Source organism: Cyprinodon tularosa, unplaced genomic scaffold, assembly GCF_016077235.1.
Source record: "Cyprinodon tularosa strain WSP-4 unplaced genomic scaffold, ASM1607723v1 ctg83, whole genome shotgun sequence".
Taxonomy (NCBI): domain Eukaryota; kingdom Metazoa; phylum Chordata; class Actinopteri; order Cyprinodontiformes; family Cyprinodontidae; genus Cyprinodon; species Cyprinodon tularosa.
The window spans coordinates 507,078-525,164 of record NW_024039596.1 but is presented as its reverse complement, the minus strand read 5'-3'; the positions used below and the strand labels follow the sequence as shown (position 1 = coordinate 525,164).

At 38.4% G+C, this 18,087-nt stretch overlaps 1 protein-coding gene across 1 annotated transcript in view; it reads left to right on the top strand.

The window, feature by feature from the left end:
* si:dkey-22o22.2 (neural-cadherin) overlaps nt 1-18,087 on the top strand; it is a 254,121-nt gene that overhangs the window by 149,377 nt on the left and 86,657 nt on the right. Inside the window, exons 8-12 of the mRNA XM_038272450.1 lie at nt 7,695-7,867; nt 7,950-8,112; nt 8,197-8,367; nt 15,445-15,617; nt 16,916-17,083. Of these exons, the coding sequence (XP_038128378.1) occupies nt 7,695-7,867; nt 7,950-8,112; nt 8,197-8,367; nt 15,445-15,617; nt 16,916-17,083 (848 nt within the window). The remainder of the gene's footprint in view (nt 1-7,694; nt 7,868-7,949; nt 8,113-8,196; nt 8,368-15,444; nt 15,618-16,915; nt 17,084-18,087) is intronic.

The following is an 18,087-nucleotide window of genomic DNA, read 5'->3' as shown; positions in this document are numbered from 1 at the left end:
GCAGGACGTGGTAATCTTTCAGAAAAACGTAAGTGAGTTACTAGCGTACACGTTTATACTAGTGTATGTATTTGATAAATGTTATAAAGTGATGGATCATTTAGCCCAATGGGCTTATGGGGTTACAGCAAAGGAGAACTGAAGTCAGTATTCATGTTTATTTGCACACCTCTGGTCATTATCGCTGATGTATTTTGGAAAACAATGTCAGGATGAAAAAGAAAACAGAAAAAATACGACATGGTGGTTTCTGCCCCGGAAAAAGCTTTTTTAAACTTCCATTTTTTCCCACCAATGATCTACGGTGAATTTGAACTGGAGTCTGAGGCTCAGCAAAATCACTGAGCTATAAAAGTTCCAGAGTTGATCACACCTGCTAGACTTTTTCAAACAGATGGCGAACAAAACTACTTTGTCAGATTAAAAATTACTTTTTGTCATAAGGAATGTTGCCAGCTCAGTCAGATTTAACTTGGATTTGAGCAGTAGAATAAGTGTTTATTTAACCAGACGTTCATGTTCTGAGGGCATTCCTGCATTTCCTGCAGGAAATGTCCCTTTCTAATGGGACAGTAATGAATGTCAACATGATGTTTTTCAGCAAGCAGAACACTTTGACACACTGAAACAAGGCGAACAATCATTTTTACATATGTACACACACACACACACACACACACACAATGGCAGCATTCAGATCACTTACATTCACACATGCACGCTACAAAGTGGTTGTTTCCATGGTAACAAGTTTTTGGGGATAAAGCATGGTGGTTTTAACGAGGCCAGTGTACCCCCTGGAAGACACGTTCACCACAACCGCATAAATAAAAAAACACAAATGCACATAAATAAACACTGCAGCTGGAACACAGAGACCGTTCTTCTTCTGCTCGCCGTCCCTGATGAGCTTCACTCATTTCACTAACTCTGCATCTATCTTTGTGTGGACGGTTTTTCCTTTAGTGACTGAAAGTAAAAAAAAAAAAAACAACAAAAATATGCCAATCTAGGTCTTAGGTATGTGGAATCCAACATTTTACTTTTTTTTATCTAGTTTTGGGGTTGTTTTTCTTTGCTGTTCATCTAGTGATGCTTTAGGGATGCTTTCTCAAAAATAAAACCCTAAATTATTCCAACTTAACTGGCAGAAACATCCATGTTTTAGCATCTATGTGCATTCAGTGGCCTTTATCGTTATCTTCATGCCAACAACTATTCATTTCAATTCAGTTTATTTATATAGCGCCAATTCACAACACATGTCATCTCAAGGCACTTTACAATTCAACCAGATCATTCAGTCAAGTTGAATCAAAGTTTTCTATCTAAGGAAAACCAGCTGATTGCATCGACTCATTGACTCGAAGGGAATCCCTCACACTAAGCATGCTTGTAGGGACAGTGGAGAGGAAAAACTCCCTTTTAACAGGAAGAAACCTCCAGAAGATCCAGGCTCAGTGTGAGCGGCCATCTGCTGAGGCCGACTAGGGTTAAACGAGACAGAAGCAGAGATACAGAAAGACATAAAGATACAAAAGGCAACTGTCAACCAGCTCCACAGGCGGCCCCGTCTAGGAATCCTACAACCAGGCAGACGAGCTCCGAGCCAGCTCCCATGTCAGAGGATGAAGAGAGCACATCCAGTCACAGTCAGATAAACAGGACTACACTGAAAAACAGGCCGATCTCCAACATCTAGAAACAAAGGTGTTGATGGCAGCAGCACAGCTGATATTTCTCTTCAGGATGGAGTCACAGACAAACAGGAACTTTATGCAAGTTTTATTTGAAGTGAATACATTCTGTGCAGCAAATTACAATTCAAAAAATTGTAATTGTAATATGTATGTTAAGTGAAGCAGTTTGCAAATAAAATGAGATGATTTACTTTTAAAGAAGTAAAAAAAAAGCCCAATATGTTGTATTGAGTGCATAATCTTCAATTACCTTTTAGGAAGGTAATAATTATTCCATAGCAGATCATCTCATTTAGCTCCTGAAATTAGGGGGAAATACTCTTGTTAAACATATTTTTTTGCAGTGTATAAGCAGCCACTTTTTCCCTTACCTTTTCTTAACTGCTAAGCTCTACAAAAACAAAGCCAAACAGAGAAGTGTGCAGCCGTTAACATGAGAGCAGCAGTGTAGCAAGCAATTGCTTTTCTTATTTTTTTTATTTGTATCAATATTATCTCATCTAATTGTTGAAATAGGTGTTAACCTTTCCTAAAATGCTTTTAGATGTCATACTGAAGTAAAAAAAAACTAACCAGTGGACCTCAGGGAAAAATGTGCTTTCTGGAACCGATGCCTTCTGCAACCAGCAGAGATGTCATGATTTTACTAAGGTTCAGACCCAAATGCAGAAGACCAAACAGGGAGAGCAGGGAAAAGGTTTAACAGGTTTTATTGAAGAGATAATTCAGAGAGAAGTGTTGCTCTGAGCACTGCTCAACCGGAACTGAAAAGTCAGGGGAAGACGCAGTGGTTAGTTCAGGGTAAGTAGGAAATTTTACTCGTGAACTTAGAGAAGAGGATTTGGTTGCTGACTCACGTTTCCAGAGAAGTTGTTGAATCCTTGACTCCAGTCTGTATGCTGTAGTTCCAGTGCTTGTCTGATTCGGTGGAGGGCGGAACAGTGTTTACCCAGAATGTGGTTGTTAATAGGTGACGGAGAAAACTGACTGCCACTCAGATTTCCTGCGGTACTTGAATGGGTCGTAGTGGAGATTAATCCCTTTCTCAGTGCGAAGCTCAAACGATCTCTTGGGGAAAGTGGATCCAAACCTCCTGTTTGAACCCCAGCTCAGTTTGTGGCTCTGTTGATCCTTCCAGGGAGAGAAGGTCCGAAAAATCCAGTTAGCAGGTTGACTTCCTGCCGAGAGGCAAAAGACAAACAATTTTAAAACTCGGGTTGACAAAAACTCAGTTTGACTCAGCGAAACTCAGCTTGGCTAGAGTACCCAAAACTGGCAAACACTCTGGCGTCGAGGTAGTGGCAGTCAACAGCTTAAGAACACCAGGCGCCTCCTGGTGGCGGAAGGGAGACAAACACAGAAAACACAAACAGACAGACAGGAGCCCTGATAGAGATTTACTTCAGTAAATTAATATAGAAAATCTTTTACACGTAGTTATGTTCTTTTTATTTTAACTTGAGCAAAATTATGATGAAGTATTAATAATTATGATTCATTTTCATCAATGAAGTTCTTTTTTCATTATAGTTTTTGTCATTTTGTAAGTTTTAGTTAACGATAATAACCTTGTCTATAGGGGCTTATTATAATGATAACTGTTAGAAATGATCATCCAATTCCACTTACATTAGTCTCCTCCGTTCTTCATCTCCTTCTTCACGAACCTTTAAAGAAAGTTTTCATCTCCAAGCTTGGCAGAACAACAATGTCTATTCCACCATGTTTTCGTCTCCTTTGTCTGTTGGACAGAGGAAATTGAAAACAGGTTAATAACATCCACCTCATTTTGGGAAATTCCTTGCCTATTTTGCATCCCCAAATAGAAGTGCAAATAACTTAGGAACTGTAGGCCCACATTACATGTGTGCTACATTATTTGAAAGCTAACACTTTCTACTTTCTGAATATATACATGAAAATTGGATGAGTAAAACACAACCCAAGCTGCATCAGTTCAAACATGACACAAAGTTGTTTTTTAATTTTTTTAGTATTTCTGTTTACATTTTGACATGCTGCTATATCTGAGTTAATTGTGCTTTGGTGCTCGCTGTGTCCATAAATGACCTAGATGGTTAAATTGTGGAGAATCTAAGTTTTCCAACAATGTCTAACATGTCTATGTTGGTAGACATTTTACCGGTGTAATTTTCATGCATTCTGAGTTATTACCTTTAAACGCTTTAAGCTGGATGGTTTTGAGAGGCTAAATCTGAAGACGTCGCCTCTGTTGTCTGTTCTTTTTTGCCACTTTAAACTTTATTTCCCTTCAGGCTCTGTTTGAACATAACTTTTTTTTGGGGAGGTCGTTCTTTGATGTTGCCAGCATGCACTGCTCCACTGTTCCCATGCACCCATGCACAAAAAAAAAGAAAATAAATGTGAGCATTTGCACATAAATGATGTATTAAGACTCTTTTTCACACACACTCAGACACACCTACACACACTCATCTGCACTCATGCAGCAGATGGCCTTTGGCTTGCTGGGATGTTCTGCTTTGTCACTTCAAAGCGATGTGAAGTATTTTCATGTAGATGCGATCGCGCCCTCTCAGCCTCCGTGTCTATATTCATGCTGCTACTAAAGCTGCTTGTTTGTTTGTTTGCACTGCCTCTCTGTTATGCTAATACTGCAGCGATTGTTAGTGCAGAAAAATGACATTTGTTTTGCACCTGAGTTGGAATAATGTGTGTATTTTTTTTTTTTCGCACTCTGTTGCTTCATTTGACAGTTACTGCTGTTTTTGACCCACAGAGCAGGAAACATCACAGCGCCGCCTTTCATCTTTGCTGTTTTTTTTAAACTAAACATGTCTGCTGTTATTTATACTCACCGGCATTTATGGTGGATGATTTGGCCAGGAAACAACCACAGCAAACTATTGCTTGGAAAGAAGCAGAAAGTCGATATAATATCATTTTGCACATTTTTTATTAACTGAATGCTGCCAACTTGAGGTAGAGATCCTGGGTGTTTTTTTTTTCTTTTTCTCTTTGCTGAAATGTTTTTAATTTTCATTCCTCCAGATGAGTTCATGAACTGACAAAAGAGCAATGCAGCCTGGCTTGAGAAACAATATTATTTTTTTTTTTAAGTAACTTTTCACTGAAGAAAATGGAAAATAATAAGGAAAAACAAACTTAGCTAATGTATCTGGGATACTTCTCTTGGTAGGACAGTTCCACCAGTTACCTCAGGAGTTATTTTTGCCAGGTTTAGACTTTAAGTTGGAAATAGTCAGACGAAGCGAGAAAAATAGCGAACTGGAAGTGTATTGAATAAGACTGAAAAACAGCAGGAAGCATGAAGGGATAAAAAAATGAAGCGAAGCGGTGAGGCCTGGATGATTGCAACATAAGGATCCTTCAGAGACTTTGACTATTGCTGTTGCTAGTCTACCTGGAGTCTGTACAAGTATTCCAAGAAGAAAAGAACATTAAACCAACAACATAAACTTCATGGGAATTTAAAATAATAATAGAAACACCGAAACAGGAATAAAACAATAAAATGAAATGAACTTTAAAAAGTGGCACCTACTTTAGTCCAGAAAAATTTTCCTGTACTAACCTAACTTGAAATTAATTGAGTTCACTATAAGTATATATTTTATTACATATTCTACACATTTATATTAGTCCCTATAATCCCATTAATTCCTATTTAATACTTTGGACATCGCCAATTAATCTCTTTAAAAAAATAAAATTAATTATATATACTAATACATACTTAAACTAATAATTTATCTAAAATAAGTAATTTATAAATAATAATAATTAAATACTGACAAAAGCATCATGGGACATTTCAGTCAATCTAAAGAATTCATACCCTTTGTGGTTTAATGTGATAAAGGTCTTTATTTTGACTGGATTACGCCTGTGGTCCATGTTCACTTCATGGTCACTGTTATTAGAGCACTTTAAAAACTTCACATTTAACTGTCCTGTCATATAAAAGAAATGATTAAAAATGTATATATCAGAATTTAAATCTGTTTGAGTTGTTCATTGCTAAGAACCGTAAAGGTTAAAAATAAGTTGACATATTGTCAGGGTGGAAATCCTTTTGTTCTAAAGAAAAATGGAATAGATGGAATACTTGTTCGGTGGCAAAAAAAAATACTTTTTTCAATTGGTGCGGGGGGATAATAATTAACACAGTCAGATAAACACAAATCAAATGAACATTTTGCCAAATAAAACAAACGCCATTAGCCTCGGAGGTCCACTAGTTGCCGCGGTCCTCTTAACTTTGGAATTTTTTTTTTATTACGCATTAAATCGGTAAATGGACTATATCGTAACACTTTAAAGTATAATATTCTTGCCTTAAAATGATCTTAAAACATATTGAACATCAGCAACACAAAAGAGAACTTTTAACTTTATACTCTGAGCTCTGTGAGCGCTCCATTGAAAGCTGCTGCTGCTGCAGTGCATGCTGGGAAAGCTGTCAATCTCAAGAACAGGACAAGTCTGCTCTGATGCATGCTGGGTAAATAGGGAGGGAAGAGAACAACATCCGGGGACTTTGTCTGTTCTCGGTCTGCTTGTGAATTGGAACAGTACTAGGGCTGAGACCGATGTCTCACGAGTACAAAGCACATGAGATCGCACAAGTACACATATTGAGAAATGGTCAAAATTTTTGCCAGTAAAGTTCTTAGACCAAAACAAAAAAAGCTCTGCTACCAAGCTAACGCAATACTAATGCTAAGCGTTAACCACCAAAATGGGAGAACATGTTCAATGACACAAAGGTGTTTGTGTAATATGTTCATAAAATAGCACACAACTTGTGGACTATATAAAACTAACTGACAATTACTGACAACTAACTTTTTATCTGCACTAGCTAAAAACAAGCCATGCCTCATACCGCAAAGAAATATACAAAACTTTCGCAATGGACTGGATATATATGAGAGGGCCCTAAGACTGCAGATGGGTCAAAACAGCAACCAGCTGCTTCAAGTGCGACATAATCCTAAAGGCTGATTTATACTTCGAAACTTGGTCGTCTGCGTAGGCGTAGTGGTGGACGCAGAGACGTCCCCTCCCCCTCCGTAGACACTCTGCTGCACCTCTCCCAAATTGTAGTTGACCGCAGACAGTGGAGGCCTCTGATTGGTCAAATCTACATCCGCTCTACTTCATGAGTATTTCCTGTTTGGTACCTTACCGGCTTGTTTTGTTTGTATGACCGCCATTGCGTAAAACGACTCTTGAAGTTGGACTAGCTACTGTAGAAGAGCGAGGTGCGCGAGAATGCTGGGATCCTTTTTCCACCTGGATCCCCGCTCTTTTTCGCCTCCGTTGTCGGACAAACACGCCCCCACTTCCTCGCCGCCTCGGCTGTTTCTAGACCCACAGTTAGTTTCTGATTGTCCCTCTTGCATTGTGGTGTGGAATAACATAGCGCAGACCACACTTCAATATTGAGCATAAATCAAAAATATCTCCATCATACCTGCGACTAGCCTACTGAGACACACTGCTACAGGAGTATAACCAGCCCACTGATTTATTGTTGATGACTCAGACGCAAGCTTTGAGTCTGACATGTCAGAAATCTATCTTAAGAAAGATTTTGATGTAAATTAACTGCCTGAACAAGATGTTCCAAGTTGCAGGAATTAAGTCAGCATGACAGAGAAGGAATGAGGCTTCAATATGAGTGGAGGGTCTAGAATCTAGATATATGACTCCTCCTACTTTTAAGTTACCAGTCATTGTGATTTATGGGCTGGGATCTGAGTCGCTTTGTTTTCTCACAGTAAAAAACGCATTATTTGTTTTTGACCCTCATTGTGTGCGGGATTGTGAAAGAACATTTTTCATCTTGCTATACCAGTGCATTCATGCAGCACTTTTTCTCATTATTTGTCAAAACTGTTCTCAAGAACAATGTTAGGGAATGTCAAAAAAAAAGTCCTTTGACACCAATTGGTGCATAGTTACTGACATTTAATGTGTGTCCAGGCATCATCAAGCTTCGGCGGAGTCCACCGCCACGGCTCAGAGGCCCGCAGTACGTCCTCAACATCACCGCTACAGATGACAATGCTTCGGGTGGTCCCAATCCACTCAGCAGCGCCGCTCAGGTCATCGTAGGGATCAATGACATCAACAACAACAAGCCCGTGTTTGATGAGGTAGCATGTTTTACACCATTTTATAGATATAAACACACAGCGTTAGTTTTCATCTTCCTGACTGGGACGTTTTTGCTCTCAGTGTCAGAACTACAATGCAGCAGTTCTTGAGAACCAGCCGCCGGGGACGTTCGTGCTGCAAGTGGAGGCCCACGACGCCGACATGGGGGTTAATGGAGAGGTCAAATACGGCATCATGCACAGAGACGGTGTATCGTCTGGGTTTGATATCGACCCTGACACCGGTAAGCTAAACGTTTCTTATTGTTACCAACAATAAAATGTTTGATATATCTGATGGATTTGTGGATGTTGTGTTTTTATTTTAGGCGTGATAACCACGGCTGTGAGTTTCGACAGGGAGCGTCAGAGAGAATTCACGCTTTCTGTGACGGCCACCGATCAGGCCGAGGAGCCACTGATCGGGATCTGTCAGATCACGGTGCTGATCTTAGATCAGAACGACAACGACCCCAAATTTGAAAACAGCCGTTACCAATGTAAGTACTGCTGCATATGCTGGTGAAGATTCTCAGTCATCATCCAGGTCATAGTCATTCCAAAACAGTTAAAAAAAAACAATCCACTGGACTTGGTTTCCAACTTTGAAGATGTTTCGCTTCTCATCCAGGAAGCTTTTTACATTTTTCAATTAAAAATTTCATTCTGCTCCTGAAATTAGTGTCTCTAAACAGTGAGTCCCTAGTCCCCTAACAGCCTGATCCTGAACGTGGAGAAGACGAAGGAGATCTTCTTGGACTTCAGGAAAAAATGTCCTAACCACGCTCCACTGCTCATCAACAGCTCAGCTGTAGAGGTGCTCAACAGCACCAAATTCCTGCGGGTGCACATCACAGACACCCTTACCTGGAATGTAAACACCACCTTACTGATCAAAAGGGTACAGACGTGCATGTACTTTATGTGGAGGATGAGGAGAGCCCGCCTACCCCCACCCATCCTCACCACCTTCTATAGAAACACCATAGAGAGCGTTCTGACCAGCTGTCTCACTGTGTGGTGTGGAGGCTGCAGCGCCTCAGACTGGAAGAAGGTGAGAAGAGTAATGAGAACCAGAGATGGGAAGTAACGAAGTACAAATACTTCGTTACTGTTCTCAAGTAGATTTTTCTGATATTTTTACTTTACTTTACTATTTATTTTTATGGCGACTTTTTACTTCTAGTCCTTACATTTTTACACAAATATCTGTACTTTCTACTCCTTACATTTAAAAAAATTGGCTCGTTACTTTAGTTTTGAATCATTTCAATGGAGTTACCGTTATTATTTTTCACGTCATCAATACCAAATTCAATCTAATTGGATGGGAATCTACGTTGCATTTGACGCACCACTACAAGATGAATCGACAGATTCGGCGGTATTCATTGGCGGCAAATCATTGCAGCTTGGTGGCGGTGGCGTTAGCATAGTAGCATGGACGACGAGATGATTGAAAATGAACACAACGGAGATCTAGTCCTATTGGCAGACATCCATTTAAAATGTAGGCAACGGCATGAAAAAAGTGGTTTCTACTTTTACTTTTATACTTTAAGTAAATTTACAAGCTTTTACTTTGTTACTTTTACTTGAGTAAAGAAGTTTAATCAGTATTTCCACTTTTACCAGAGTATTTTTTAACACAAGTATCTGTATTTCTACTCAAGTACGGAAAGTGAGTACTTTTGCCATCTCTGGTGAGAACAGCAGAGAAGATCATCAGGGCTCCTCTTCCCTCCATTAAAGACATTTCATCCCAGCGCTGTGTGTCCCGAGCCCGTAGCATCATCAATGACCCCTCACGCCCCCACCAGGGACTCCCTCCGACCCTCCGGGAAGAGACTTTGACGCATCCGATGCAAATCCAGCAGATTCCATAACAGTTTCTTCCCCACTACCATTAGACTGCTGAATGTTATGTAAAATGGGTTATAAAAAGAAAAAGAAAAAACGGAATGTAACTCTACATTCATATGTTTACATTACTGTTTTTCATCACAATGTTTTTTATCACTTCACTGCAAAAACGTTCTGAAAATTAGTAAAAATGTCTTTAAACAAGTGTATTTACCTTAAATTTGAGTAGGAAAATAAGATGATCTGCCAATGGAATGAGCATTTTTACCCTTAAAATAAGATAAATTAGATATTATGCGCTTGAAGTAAGAGACTATAGTCTTTTTTTCTTATTTTAAATCTAAATTGTCTTATTCCATTGGCAAAGAGTCTTACTTACCTGCAGTGTTCTGCTTACTAAAAAATGTATTGTCTAGGGAGCTGCTCTTAATGAAATTTCTTTTTGTTTACACTTGTGTGTACAAAATGACAAAATAAAAGTCTCATTTGAGAATGTTCACATATTGGACAAAGAAGACAGATGCTTTGAAAGGGGAAGGAAGCCATTTATGTTAAGAGAGTAAAACCAACCTTAAACAGAGGGGGTGGACTCAGGTTTTAGCTTTCAAAAACCTACAATGCAGCAATAGAGTTGATTCCTTCCCACAATCACTTCAACCCCCCACCCCCATGCAGGGGATAAAACAACTATCCTGGGCAGCCAAGCCAACGATTGCCCCTAACGACCCCCCTTACAGAGGCATAGACCAGTATCGGGTACTGTACTGCAAAAAATTGAAATCTAAGTAAGTTTATTTTTCTTTAAAAAATAGCATTTCTTTCTTGAATTGCGCAGTTAAGTGATACACTTTGCCAATGGAATAAGGCAATTTACATCTAAAATAAGAAAAAACAATTGCGTTGTCTTATTCCAAGTGGATATTATCTAATTATCTTATTTTAAGAGTAAAAATACTCATTCTATTGGCAAATCTTATTATTTACTTGCTTGAATTATGCTAAATACACTAATTTTAAGACATTTTTACTCGTTTCCAGATCGTTTTTGCAGTGTGCAGGCTAACAAAGAACCCCAAACGCCTCCCCATTCCTAAAGGGTTGGACCTGTTCTGGTTCAATTTGCATGTTTTGCATGTTTTCTAAGCCAAAACAAGTTTTTGGGCTACCATATAAAGCTTTGAACTCAACTCTAATTCTGACATTTTGAAAAAGCTTCCTGGATGGGAGGCGAAACGTCTTCAAACTTGGAAACCAAGTCCAGTGGATTGTTTTTTTTTTTTTTTTTTACATTTTTGGAAATTCTGCTTCACATCCTCTGCACTGGTGGAAGAAGCTATCAGCAGTAGGACAGGTGTTGGGTTTTGTCCTTTTCAAGCTTTACACAAAGCTTAATCTCTTCCAGAATAAGCTAAGTTTATGGGAAACAGGTGAAGCTGAGTGTTTGTTGTCATTGATGTCTACTAATCTGCATCTTTGTAATCCTGGAGAGCTCTTAACACTGATGAAATATTCTCAGCAAGCCCCCATGGATCTGTGTTTGTTTACTATCCGTGCAAATATGTGTTTTGATAACCGTCTTGTCTGAAGTTCCCTGCGTCCGACTGCAGAAGCGCACAGAGTGGCTCATTAACTATTTAAGAGGCAGATTTAAATGTTTCTGGGACATGAATTTATTTACTGCTGCTTAGGGTGTATTTGCGTGCTGTTTTCTTACGGGCTCTCCTAGCAGAAAGCACTTTTATTCAGTAGGCTTAATATTCATCATGTGGTCTTTATGTCTGTATGGTCTTTGTGTGCTTTTTGCCTACTTTCTATGAGCTGTAAAGTTTTCACCGCTTCCCTTTTTCTGCAGAGAAGTCTGTTTACGGGAAGCAAACAGTGTCGTCTGGCAACGCAAACAACTTTCAGAGGAAGAAAGCTGTTTTAAATTTACTGTGGATGTAAAGAATGAATAGATTTGCTTAAGGTTTTGGAGTTTTGCCACCAATATTAACAATGAACACTGCAAAAAATGGAAATCTAAATGAGTAATTTTTGCTTGAATTAAGTGAATTTTTCTTAAAATGAGGAGGTAAGAGGAATACTTTGCCAATGGAACTTGACAATTTACAATTACACTGCAAAAAAATGAAATCTAAATGAGTAATTTCTTCTTAAAATAAGTGCATTTTTTCTTGAATTAAGGATTTAAGTGAGACACTTTGCCAATGGAACAAGACAATTTACACTTAAAATAAGAAAAAACAATTGCATTGTCTTATTTCAAGTGCATATTATCTAATTATCTTATTTTAAGAGTAAAAATACTCATTCCATTGGCAAATCATCTTATTTAACTGCTCAAATTAAGGGTAAATACACTCAATTTAAGACATTTTTACTCATTTTGAGATCATTTTTGCAGTGTAAAATAAGAAAAAAAAATTGCTTTGTCTTATTTCAAGTGCATATTAACTAATGATCTCATTTTAGGTGTAAAAATACTCATTCCATTTGAAAATCATCTTATTTATCTGCTTAAATTAAGGGTAAATACCCTTGATTTAAGAATTTTTTTACTTATTTCTAGATGGTTTTTGCAGTGAAGGAGTCTGTACCAAATTTATCAAGTCAGAATTTTGCCAAACATGCACACACTGGAAAAATCAAAATCTAGATAAGTATTTTTTTCTTAAAATAAGTGCATTTGTTCTTGGATTGAGGTGGTAAAAGTAACATTTTGCCAATGGACCAAGACAACACTGCAAAAAATGGAAATCTGTATGAGTTATTTTTGCTTAAATTGAGTGAATTTTGTCTTGAATTGAGGAGATAAGTGAGACAATTTACATTTAAAATAAGAAAAAAACAATTGCTTTGTCTTATTTCAAGTGAATATTATCTAATTGTCTTATTTTAGGAGTAGAAATACTCATTCCATTGGCAAATCGTCTTATTTACCTACTAAAATTAAGGGTAAATGCACTTATTTAAAGAAATGTTGCACTTATTTCTAGATGGTTTTTGCAGTGAATTTACGTTTAAAATAAGAAAACACACATGCATTGTCTCATTTCAAGTGCATTTTATCTAATTATCTTATTTTAAGAGTAAAAATAAGATAATTGGCAAACCACCTTTATCTACTCAAATTAAGGGTAAATACACTCAATTTAAGAAATTTTTACTTACTTTTAGATCATTTTTCCAGTGCATGCATAATAATTACTTACACAAGCACGTAATCATATAAAATTTTAATAACAAATTTGTTGAGAAGCATTGATATGTTATTGCTTGTCTGTCGTCATCATCAGATACGCTCAGAGCAATCTGGGAAAATATGATTGTAGTGTGTTTATCTGTATTCTAGTTGTGTTGTTCTTTAGATTATGCACTATACAGGTAAAAAGGATTAGTAGATCAGTATTTTTATTTTTTGCACATTTTCCCTTTTGGCAGAATTAGGACTTGATTCAGATTACTTTTGAATGTTGCAGACATTTGTTTAGTGATAAAGGTCGCAATTAAAACCCTGAAGTTTTCCTCCTGATCAGCGTATTGATAAATGTATCCAGATTTCTGAGTGCAGCTAGATACAGGTGCTGGTCATAAAATTAGAATATCATGAAAAAGTAGATTGATTTCAGTAATTCCATTTAAAAAGTGAAACTTGTATATTATATTCATACATTACATACAAACTCATATATTTCAGATGTTTATTTTGTTTAATTTTGATGATTACAAATGACAACAAATGAAAATCTCAAATTCATCATATCAGAAAATTAGAATATTGTGAAAAGGTTCAAAATTGATGGCCCCTGGTGCCACACTCTAATCAGCTAATTAACTCAAACCACCTGCAAAAGCCTTTAAATGGTCTTTCAGTCTAGTTCTATAGGCTACACAATCATGGGGAAGACTGCTGACTTGACAGTTGTCCAAAAGACGACCATCGACACCTTGCACAAGGAGGGCAAGACACAAAAGGTCATCGCTAAAGAGGCTGGCTGTTCACAGAGCTCAGTGTCCAAGCACATTAATAGAGAGGCGAAGGGAAGGAAAAGATGTGGTCGAAAAAAGTGTACAAGCAAGAGAGATAACCGCACCCTGGAGAGGATTGTGAAACAAAACCCATTCAAAAATGTGGGGGAGATTCACAAAGAGTGGACTGCAGCTGGAGTGAGTGCTTCAAGAACCACCACACACAGACGTATGAAAGACATGGGTTTCTGCTGTCGCATTCCTTGTGTCAAGCCACTCTTGAACCACAGACAGCGTCAGAAGCGTCTTGCCTGGGCTAAAGAGAAACAGGACTGGACTGCTGGTGAGTGGTCCAAAGTCATGTTCTCTGATGAAAGTAAATTTTGCATTTCCTTTGGAAATCAAGGTCCCAGAGTCTGGAGGAAAAGAAGAGAGGCACTTCATCCACGTTGCTTGAAGTCCAGTGTAAAGTTTCCACAGTCAGTGATGGTTTGGGGTGCCATGTCATCTGCTGGTGTTGGTCCATTGTGTTTTCTGAGGTCCAGGGTCAACGCAGCCACATACCAGGAAGTTTTAGAGCACTTCATGCTTCCTGCAGCTGACCAACTTTTTGGAGATGCAGATTTCATTTTCCAACAGGACTTGGCACCTGCACACAGTGCCAAAGCTACCAGTACCTGGTTGAAGGACCATGGTATCCCTGTTCTTAATTGGCCAGCAAACTCTCCTGACCTTAACCCCATAGAAAATCTATGGGGTATTGTGAAGAAGAAGATGCAATACACCAGACCCAACAATTCAGAAGAGCTAAAAGCCACTATTAGAGCAACCTGGGCTATCATAACACCTGAGCAGTGCCACAGACTGATCGACTCCATGCCACGCCGCATTGCTGCAGTAATACAGGCCAAAGGAGGCCCAACTAAATACTGAGTGCTGTACATGCTCATACTTTTCATGTTCATACTTTTCAGTTGGCCAACATTTCTATAAATCCTTTGTTTTTATTGGTCTTCAGTAATATTCTAATTTTCTGATATGATGAATTTGAGATTTTCATTTGTTGTCATTTGTAATCATCAAAATTAAACAAAATAAACATCTGAAATATATGAGTTTGTATGTAATGTATGAATATAATATACAAGTTTTACTTTTTAAATGGAATTACTGAAATCAATCTACTTTTTCATGATATTCTAATTTTATGACCAGCACCTGTAAACTTAGCTCTAATAGCCTGGTAGCATTTGGTGTTAGAAACTAGCTACATATTTTTATGTTAAACCTCTGCAAAAAAAAACATTATATATATCTTACATGATTTTTGGATTTTTAAAGCTGATATGAAAAGGAAATAATTATCGACACGATGCTTGAAAAGCAGTATTTCAGTGAGAAACTGCTTCCTCGTCCTCCTTTCCTCACCTTGTTTTTTTGTTGTTGTCTGATCAGCACTGACACACACCGCCGTCAGCAGGATTTCAGGTTATATTCATAAATATAAAGATGCATGTGTTGACTTTGTAGAGTGAGACCTAGAAACGACAAAATGAGGTGACACTGTGCTGACACATCACAATGCCGCGTTCCCATTATTATAATGTCTGCATAATGTCGGCTTACAATCACAGCAACTGATGGTTCACTTTGCTCTGTCAAATAAAATAAAATGTTTCTTTTTCGACGTGCTCATCTAGCAACCATCTGAGTTCCTCTTATAGCAAATCTCTTTCTCCTGTTAGACTTCCTCAGAGAGGATACTCCAGTGGGAACTAGCTTTTTACGGGCGGCAGCACACGACGATGACCAGGGGAGCAACTCGGCTATTACTTACTCGCTGTCCGAGCAGAAACCAGCCTACCTTCACATCAACCCCAACACTGGCTGGATTTATGTCAACCACCCCATCTCACAGGTCAGACACACAGCAGGAGTCCTCCAGTTCATCATTACTCTACTTTCATAACAGGTTTGCCTTTAATCACATCAACACAGCAACATTCTCAGGATATCAATTCAATTTAGTTTATTTCTATAGTGCCAATTCACAACACATGTCATCTCAAGGCACTATGCAGTTCACCAGATCATCCAGTCAAGTTTTCTATCTAAGGAAAACCAGTTCATTGCATCGACTCATTGACTCACTCATTGACTCCTTCACTCTAATCATCTTGTAGCGACAGTGGAGAGGAAAAACTCCCTTTTAACAGGAAGAAACCTCCAGCAGAACCAGACTCAGTGTGAGCGGCCATCTGCCGAGACCGACTAGGGTTCAAGGAGACAGAAGCAGACATACAAAAGGCAGCTGTAAAAGGAGCCAGAAAACACACAGCCAGGAAGACAATCTCTGAGCCAACTGCCATGTCAGAGGATAAAGAGAGCACATCCAGCCAGTCACAGTCAGAGATACAGGACTACACTGGAAAAACAGGCCGATCTCCATTATCTATCAACATAGGTGTTGATGGCCCTAACCCTAACCCATTTTGAAGAAATCTCTAAAAAATTTCATCAGCACTTTATATTCTTACTACACGCTTATCGAATCTCCCCTGTGGCTCCTGATAGGCTAAATAAAGATTAAGCATAATAATAATAATTTACCTAGAGAAATTTACCTCTGCATTTAACCCATCCCCTTGGAGAGCAGTGGGCTGCCATTGTGCGGCACCTGAGGAGCAATCAGAGGTTAAGGGTCTTGCTCAGGAACCCAGAGTGGAGGCTATGGGGATCTAACCGAGTACTTCACTGGAAAAACAATCTCGAAACAAGTACAAATTTCTTAAATTAAGTGTATTTACCCTTAATTAAAGTAGGTAAATGAGTTAGTTTGCCAATGGAATGACTATTTTTCCTCTTAAAATAAGATAATTGGATAATATGCACCTAAAATAAGACAATACAATTGTGTTTTCTTATATTAAGTGTAAATTGTATTGTTCCATTGGTAAGAGGACTCTTTTATCTCCTCAATCCAACAATAAATGCACTTATTTTAAGAAATAATGACTTATTTAGATTTAGAGTTTTTCCAGTGTTGCAACCTTCTCAGAGCACAAGCGCAATGCTTTTACCACTAGGCCAACATTCCCCAACAAAAGAATCTTCTCAAAAACATCTTATATGCTTCTCCTAAAGCTCCCTATAAAATTATTATTATATTATTTTTTTTATTTAACTCAGTATCTTTTTTGTTGTATCTCCCTGCAGACGTCCAGGATCAACCAGCAGATCTTGGCGTCAGACGGAGGAGACCGCAGCAGCTCTGTGGAGCTGACAGTCATCATCACCAACGTTCACAACCAGCCGCCCCACTGGGAGCAGCCTGAATACTGGGTCACTGTGCCGGAAAACACCGTCCGAGATGCCAAGATAGTGGTGAGTCAGTGATCACAAAGCAGATCAACTGCTATAATCATCCCTACTGCTTTTTATCATCACTAGACATGATTTAGTTACCATCTGCAGGAAAACACATGGGCCCTCATATATCAGGGCTGAGCTGTGCGGTAATTAGTTCTGCAGTCATCAGGATTTATCTACGGATGCGTCCCCAAGTACTGTCATGAGTACTAATTGATGCCGTGATACCTCTTGTATTTAATTAAAAGGTGTTTTTGGTCTCAATATACTAAGAGTGTAATTATGTGCTACATTCTGTATGTAGAATTAAAACTTTAATGGATCAAATTATTATTAAAATGTTACATTTACTACAGTTTTTTTCTTTTTCCTCTCACTTAAAGATTCTATATGATTTATTAAAAGAATTCCAAGGTCAAGTACTGTCATATATGTGATGAAATATTACCCTTGGCACTTTGTTATGAAATATTAGTTGTATGTCCAGAGAAGGGACATATTTAGGCTGAGGTGGATAATCCAGGTCCAGCAAGGCACTAATCACCTTGTTTAATGAACAGGATAAAGGAAATCAAGGCATAATCCAGGCAAATCTGGACCTGGATTATCCACTTATGTGGTTAAGACACTTGCCTTTACTTGGACGTCAGCTCTCCCTGAGTGGATGAAGTCCATTTTCTTGACGTCGCTTTTTCAACACGAAATCTGAGGCATCTCATGGTTGAAAAACACATTTTGTGGTTTAGACATTAGATGAAAAACAAACAGTTGCTGTCACTGTGCAGATTAGCAGCTAAAAAAGCCACTTGACCTCATTTTGAGCACAAATGATGGCGCTCTACCTCACATTGATTTTCTCTAATCATCAACATCATTGGCTTACTTTTATTTACAAGGCCATCCTGGGTAAACTCCCTCCATACCTGTCACCTCATGTCTGTAGCCAACAGTGGTTACAACTCACGCTCTTCAAGTCGTGTTCTTTTCACTATTCCCAGGATCAACACAGATCTTGGCTA